Source organism: Triticum urartu, unplaced genomic scaffold, assembly GCF_003073215.2.
Source record: "Triticum urartu cultivar G1812 unplaced genomic scaffold, Tu2.1 TuUngrouped_contig_10502, whole genome shotgun sequence".
Classification (NCBI taxonomy): domain Eukaryota; kingdom Viridiplantae; phylum Streptophyta; class Magnoliopsida; order Poales; family Poaceae; genus Triticum; species Triticum urartu.
The window spans coordinates 1-8,026 of NW_024111376.1; the positions used below are offsets into that span (position 1 = coordinate 1).

Sequence of the window (8,026 nt, forward strand, 5' to 3'; positions counted from 1 at the left end):
CCGAGGTCGAGGTCGCTGGAGCTGCCGCTGGGGGAGGCCATGGTCGACGGGGGAGGAGGGCTACCGACGGGGGTCGACGGCGGCAGGCCTAGAAGTAGGAGGGGGCTAGGCTAGAGGAGGAGCGGGAGCGGAACGGCGCAGAGCCATCTCAGAAGTGTCGATTCTTCGTTGCTCGTCCTTCTGCAAGATCAACATCAGATTTGCTAGCTTGCGAGGGTTGCCAACCGCAGCAGAGTACAGCTGAGGAAGAGCATAAAGAGAAGGCAGTGGCCTCTCCACACCTCAATAGGGATACAATCAAAGCTCTTCGCCTTACCTCCTTTCATCCCTTTTAAAGCCTCAATGACCTCAAACTCCTAGATTCACCGCACAAAACACATGTTGGTATCATGAAAGGAGTCGTCCAACTCAATGATAGAGCTCTCACTCTCTACATTGAACAGCTTGTTGAGGTACTCCTACCATCTATGCTTAATCTCCTTGCCCTTCAACAGGAGCTTATCTGCTCCGTCCTTGATGCATTTGAGTTTGTTGACATCGCTCGTCTTCCTCTCTCAGATCTTAACCATCTTATAGATGCCCCTTTCACCTTCCTTCGTGTCTACGTGTTGGTAGTGGGCCGACCCCTAGCTTAACTCACATCTCGCTTTGAAGTCTTCTTTGCCATATTGTATTTCTCTATGTTGTATGCACTCCTATCTGGGTGTAGGCATCTAAAATAATATAATTAAGCAATGACTAGTGACTGCTAAATTCTTGTTGCAAAATGCGGTGTGAATTTCTGGGATGGGTCTACGCGCATCGGTTAAGCAAAAAAATAGTAAAAGATCAAAAAATGTGAAACTTTTTTGCGAGAAACGGTCTAGCATAATAATCACATTTAAAGTATCAGTCACAAATGAGTTATGTTGTAATATGAGTAAAAAAGTAAAAGTGTAGCTACAGAAACCGTGAATAGTAGTGTTTATATAGTATTGATTCTGTTGTATTTTGCTCGGAATACGATATAAATCATTTTATCCCGAAACTTTAAATGTGAGTTATGCTAGACCATGTATTTTGTCAAAAAAGTTTTTCAGTTTGGGTACGCGCGCACCCAGGTTCCCCGAGATGTATTTTCAGTGCAAAATGCCATTATAACAACTTTGGATTGAATTTTAATCATATAGAAGCAAATATTTAGCCATAACCAAAATATAACTAAAATACGCAAATGTTCATGTATACACTATACATACTTAAACGCTGAATAACCTAAGCTTATGTTTTTTATATAGGAAAAAACATTCAAACAAAACTAAGAATGCAATCAAGAGCATCTTCATTGTGTATACCAATCTACACAAAATCAGAGATAAAGTGGATTATATTATAGTACTAGTAAATGCACGTTAATATTAGGCAGTATATTAGATAGGATATTTTTGCGCGTTAATTATGTGTTTAGTGCTATATTTGTATGATATTAATTACACACTGAACATGTTGAGCGCTCGCCATTGAAGCAGTCTAGGTCGTTGGATTGACCTGGTTCGATGGTCAAGATTAGTTGGAACTGCCCCTTTGAGTCTTTTGATATTGGTAGAGATACAACATTCAGTCCCAAATTCTACTACTGAAAAGGAGATTAATTAGTTGTAGTATGTCATAACAATGTTATATTTCAATTCATCTTCTCTATGAATGTGATGAAATTGAGATTACATTGTAAAATAAGCGAATTGCTAAAAATAAACTGCATGAGGTATTGAGGTAATGATGTGCACCTGTTGCGCAATAATGGGGTCATCCCTGCTACGGTTGACAATATAATTAAGCAATGAGTCCACATAATCCCGCACTGCAATATATCCATATAGTTCTACTGAGCTAGTGTTGATAGAGACACTAGCCAATTTTAATGAGAAAATTTGCATCATCGGCCTTTTATAATGCACGCAGCACCTTTCTCGGTCAGGAAAGCAATCCGTTGGCTCCGATAACATCATTGGCTCAAGTTGTGCTTCATATATACATATATATAATATTAAATAAAGATGTACTCTAAAAGTATAATCATGTCAAGTTGTGCTTCATATATATATATATATATAAAATATTAAATAAAGATGTACTCTAAAAAGTATAATCATGCTTTTCACGCACATATCTGAGTTCAAAAACAATTATCTAATGAAATGCCTCCAATGTTACTATTATAGAATAACAACAAAAGAAATACTAATTGAACAAGTGAGGAGAGTGACGCAACGCTACATGATGGAAATACTGAAGCAGACTATAAGAGTAGTGGTTAACAAGACTTCAATTCGTGTATGGCAAAACGTTTAACGAAACAGTATGTTAAACTTTTTGATCTTCAAAGAACTTCATAAGATGTTCGTTATCGACAAAAAACAATTTTCTCATCGCCTATTTTCATTTTGATACATAAGTGCATACGAGACTTATTCATTTATCTGATTCGAAAAATAAAACAATTATTGCTAGGACACAATGCAATATACTATTTGAAAGTAAAGATAACATTATGAACTGGCGCCAACTCTAACAACATCTGTTGAAAATCAAGATGCTCATAATACTAACGCTTATTATTACATGGCGAAACTGGCTATTTGTATAAGTGGACTACCCTGTGGATCATATATCCAAAGTTGGTTGTCAATTGGTACAATACCCATTAGGGGCAAAGCAGAATAGAAATTGACACTCGTACCCCTATGTAGAACAAGGGAGTTGCATTCACTTAATGACCAATTCGATCACTCGGGGGATCTGCCCAACTAGAAAAGCTCATGTGACCCTAGAAAGAAATCTTGCGCAGTGCAACCAGCGGCTGATCAATCCATCACCTATTAATACGTCTTCACCACCGTCACTGCATATCGTTGTTTATCCAACATAATCGAACTCCTAGCCCAGTACCTTAATGCTACCACACGCTTGCTCATATACCGTTTTTGAACCATACAAGTGCTAATCCCATGAGTATTCATGGCACTAATATTGATGTTGTAGACAATATTATGAAGATAATGATAATGAAGGTGTGGCTACTCCAGATGATGATCATGTACCCATGGAGCATTGATTGTGATATGGATAGCCCAAATATGGAGGAAGGTAGCACTTTCCCTTCAATGGATGCATTTAGACTAGTAATCAAACAATATGCAATCAGGGGAATTTGACATGGGGTCTCTAAGATCTGAATCGGTAGGTTTCACGGCATTTGTAAAGCCAAAGGATGTATGTGACACATTAAGGCTGAGAAAGTGCAGCATGGAGTTGTCATGGTACAGATCTTGTTGTGAAATGCTAATCTTTGTACTGCTCTTTATCATTATCATTTACTTGGTACTTATTGGCTCATTCTTTACTTATACTTTTATTTGCAAGTGACTGGTGTAGGGCCTGATCACATATGTTTTACTAGCATCACATATGTCTTACTAGCAGCGGGAGAACATCTAGTATGGCATCTCAAAGCTGGATTGCCGAGAGGGCAATGCCTATGTTGAGGAAGAACCCTAAAACGAGTGTTGTAGAACTGTAGTAGAAGTTGGAAGAAGACTGGTCTCACACTTAGGCTCTGTTTGTTTGGGCGTCTGAGAGCAGCTTTGGATGAAAAAAGCTAAAGCCCAAACAAACAACTGTTTTGCACCCGTTGTGGCCTCACAGCATAACGCAGTTTGCAGTTTTGAAACAACTCCCAATCCAAACACCACAAGACGTACTTCAGCTGTGAAGTGGATTGCGCTACCATCCATGTACCAATGCTAACCTTGCGCTTTAACTCACTTCACAAAGAAATTACCATCCCTAATCAATCAATCTTGAGTCAAGCCTCCTCAGCGTATGCCGCTGGAGAAGAAAGTCTGGTTCAGACACCTACACCTGGATAAGAGTGTAGACAACAACGCGAGTTATGGGTGAAGCAAGGGGTGGGGTCAGGCTTATGAGGACTTCTACCAGCATTTAAACACGAAGGAAGGCAAAAGGGACTTCTATATGGCCAAGATCCAAGAGAGGAAGACGAGGGATGTCAACCAAGTCAAATGAGAGCTCTACCATTGAACTAGACAAACTCCCTTTGACAATACCAACAGATGTTTTGTGCGAAGAATCTAGGAGTCGAAGGTTGGGGAAGCTATCACATTGTTTCTTTCTGGACCCAACTAACATGGATCTGGAGAATGTAGTGAAGGCCGCTTTCCCTAATGGCAAGCACAGGAAGTGCATTAAGCAACTTACCACAAGCTTGGTTGGGGAATTCCTTGGTAAAGTATGGCCACATGTGGGCTGCAGCTAGGGCATATGAAAAAGATAAATTTGATAACCACATGGCCAAGATATTTGCAGCAAGCAAAGGTAGCAGTATACCTACTACAACACCACAATTTACTATGGATGAGGTTCATTTCTAGCCCTTGCACAAGTGATTCATTCATTTTTATGCTCTTGTTGCAAACATTTAATCGCTCTTGAATTTTTAGGTGTGGGGTTATCCCAAATATTAAGTGTGACTGCATAACTAATAATCTTGCTGAGACCTTAATTCTTGGCTGAGGGATATAAAGGATTTGCCTATTGTTCATCTAGTTGATACTTGATAAGTCAAGTTTTAATTAATTATGTTACTTTTTAAGCAGAGGAGAGCAAGGTAAAAGGTAAAATACTACCTGCTATCATACAAGAGTTAATGTCTATCCTAGAGTAATAGGCCATCGTAAGCCGCATGGATCCAGCAAGTGGAGTGCCAAGGTCAAAGATACTACAAAAAATGACCTTCAACATGTAGTTAAGTGTCTTACACATGAATGAACTTGCCTAGAATGGCAGCACATGGGCAAGCCATGTTGACATGCATTGGTTGTGTTAGTTCACCAAAAAATAGATGTTGAAATAAAAGGTTGACAACCAACTTTGGGTATATGATCTAAGGCCTCAGGACTAAAGTCAACCAGCTTACAATAAAGAGATGTTGGAATTAAAAAAAACTACTTCGGAAATAAATACTTGGGACTTCTACTCTCTTTTAACTAACATAGTAACACTCTACTAAAGCATCAGCTACATTGCATACTGCTAAAAAATAATGCACATTCAGCCTCAAGCTTTTAATCAATTAGCTAAATGTTGTCAAATATCCTATAAATCAACTGGAACGTGGTAGGAAAGAGATTCGCATCACTTACTCTCATCACGGTCAGTAACACGACATAATTTTCGAAGAGCAAAGCTTCTTTTGTATATAGCACCATCCCGGTGGCTGCTGTTCTTAAAGATGAAAGTCGATCTTACATTGTCCGCGGGATGTCTAACAAGGACCTCCTTGGTTCCCCACCTCTTTTCTTCTCTACTTATCCCTTCGGTGATGTGGCAGAGCCAATTCGGTTTACCCCATTTCTTCTTGTCTTTTACTCCCATGATGTTCCGGGCCATGATCCAGAATTGATAAGCAGATCTATCACCAAAGAGCAATTAGAATTCGGCTAAAATAAGATACGTGGATTGAAATTGTAATCATACTACTCCAATCGTTTCACTATATATGTCCCCATTCTTGGGAACCTCCGTTCCAAAATATCTATCCATTCAGCAAAAAAGAAAAATAAGAGTGTAGTTGCAGTTTTTTCCAATCTTTCCCCTTGCTTAAGTGCTTTGATATTGGTTGGCAGCCGTATGGTGGGACGAGGACAGATGTATTGAAACAAAAATCATTCAAACAAATGTTGAGGAGGAAACCCTTCAAAATAATATAACTGCAAGGACGAATAAGAGTTCAAAGGCCCAAAGTTCAACGTTTGTCTCAATTCAGCGCCAAAAATATCCACAAGATAAAGACGCACCGGGGAACATGGTCCAGATTTCGCCACGAGTGGAGCATCTTGTTGCTCAAGTTTCGGAGGACCCAATCGAGGAGAAGCAGAGGTGATACAGAGAGGAGGGCAGCAATTTGGGGACGGACGAGGCCGCGCGGTGGAGCGACTGGGCGCTCGTTTGGATGGTGCGGAAAGGTTGGCAGAAAAAAATTAGGGTTCGGAAATCGGAACTGGGGACGCGGAATGCGCGAGGCTTCGACCAATCAGGCCATCCACCTCGTCCGTTCTTTCTTTCCGCTCGATACAGCCGGTACGGGTACGGCCAGTACATGGGGGGGGCTATACTTCGGATGCTCATATTTCTGGAAACAGGCTTCGCTCCGCCTTATCTTCTTAAATATAAGTCTTCCACTGTAAACCAAATATGGAGAGGCCGCGCGGTGGAGCGACTGGGCGCTCGTTTGGATGGTGCGGAAAGGTTGGCAGAAAAAAATTAGGGTTCGGAAATCGGAACTGGGGACGCGGAATGCGCGAGGCTTCGACCAATCAGGCCATCCACCTCGTCCGTTCTTTCTTTCCGCTCGATACAGCCGGTACGGGTACGGCCAGTACATGGGAGGTGCTATACTTCGGATGCTCATATTTCTGGAAACAGGCTTCGCTCCGCCTTATCTTCTTAAATATAAGTCTTCCACTGTAAACCAAATATGGACGTGTATAGATGGATTTTAAGTTGTAGATTCACTTATTTTACTTTGTATGTAGTCCATAAAAAATCTTTACAAAGACTTATACTTCCTCTGTACAAAGTTGAGACATTTATTTAAAGATGAATGGTGTATTTAGGAACGGAGGGAGTATAAAGCAACAACTCAACAGAGTACGCGGCTGAACGATACAAGATGAAGAGGTGATTCTCTTATAAAGTAGATCCCAAGATAATCAGATCACGCAGAACAACTACGCTACCAGAGAAGAACACATGGAAGATTGGATACAACGCCACACTACGCCCTAGCACACTTAAACTCCGTGATAATGCTCAAAGACGGCGTGAAAAGTCGACTGTCGAGTCCAAGGTGGACATGAGCTTTCGCTCGGAACCCTGACATCGTGAGAAGAATCGCGACGACGTCTTTTCAAGAAGAGACTGGCGCCCGCGGGCGTCGCCGCCGTTGCCGCCAAAAGCGCGGAGCTTTCACTCCACAGGTCAACCATGCCACACGAGGTCACCAAGACAAGCGCGACGATCCCAGGTTCCCAGATCTAGATCTGGGCGTCGTCACTGCCAACAACAGAGGACGGGCCCGAGCCACCTGACGCTACCCCTCGTCGCCCATAGGACCAAGAGGGAAGCCGCCGCCGCCACCATAGTGCCCGTCGGAGAGCCAAACATGCAGCCCGCCATCCAAGGCCGCCGCCCCGGCATACCAAGTCCGACACACCGCCATCCAACCACTTCGCGGCATACTCACCACGGTAGGAAGAGCGACGACTCCATCCACTCCTAGCCCCGCATCAGCCATCGATTCTGGGTTAGCGCCTCCACCGTAGGAAGCGCCCACCTGCATCCCCAGCTAGCCCCGGTGGGCTAAGGGGGCACGAACCGATGACTGCCAACGGTCGTTGTCGAGCAAGCCTAGACTCGACCCTCTGGCCTCGGCCCAAGCAAGCATGCACAACGCCATGTCCATGGTATTTGGCGCGGATCCGACGGCAAGAGCAGTGATGTCACGACCACCACCTACTCCCACCGCACCCGCGAGAGAAAGACACCGCTCGCGAGCACATCCCGACCTGAGACCAACCTCACCTACCCGAAGCACCAGCTCCGATCTGCCTTAGGCACAGATCTAGCCCGCCCGAGCACGAACCCTAGCTCCAAGCCTTCCCCGTTGCACGCGCGGTCGGCACCACCAACACCTGCCCAACCCCGTGCACCGTCGGCTTGAACCCAAGAGAAGGAGAGTTGCCACCCTATGCTGCCTATAAAAGAAGCATCACACCCGTATCTACGACGCCGCTGCCGCCACAAGCACGCACCACCCACCATGCCCGAGAAGAACCAGCAGCGAGGAAAGCCACCATCGGCCACCCGGACCCTGCTGCCACCAGCGGCCACGGCAAGCAGGCTGCACCGCCGGTGCCCGAGATGACCACAGCCCGCACCGCTCGCCGAGGAGCTCTCCAAACCAATC

General features: G+C 43.8%; 1 protein-coding gene across 1 annotated transcript; it reads right to left on the bottom strand.

Moving 5' to 3' along the window:
- Nucleotides 1-1,377: 1,377 nt before the first annotated feature.
- LOC125526563 lies at nucleotides 1,378-6,156 on the bottom strand. Its single transcript, XM_048691228.1, has 3 exons — nucleotides 5,856-6,156; nucleotides 5,202-5,470; nucleotides 1,378-2,002 (listed from the first exon to the last, which is right to left on the bottom strand). Exons 1-3 carry the CDS (start codon nucleotides 5,891-5,893, stop codon nucleotides 1,725-1,727), a joined length of 585 nt encoding a protein of 194 aa, XP_048547185.1. The 5' UTR covers nucleotides 5,894-6,156; the 3' UTR covers nucleotides 1,378-1,724.
- Between the last annotated feature and the right edge of the window lie 1,870 nt (nucleotides 6,157-8,026).

Coding starts and splice junctions, on each gene's coding strand:
- LOC125526563 (XM_048691228.1), bottom strand. CDS start 5,893: ATGCTCCACTCGTGGCGAAATCTGGACCATGTTCCCCG. Junction 5,471..5,855: donor AATCTGGACCATGTTCCCCG/GTGCGTCTTTAT, acceptor CTTTGGTGATAG/ATCTGCTTATCAATTCTGGA. Junction 2,003..5,201: donor TGTTACTGACCGTGATGAGA/GTAAGTGATGCG, acceptor GTATATATGAAG/CACAACTTGAGCCAATGATG.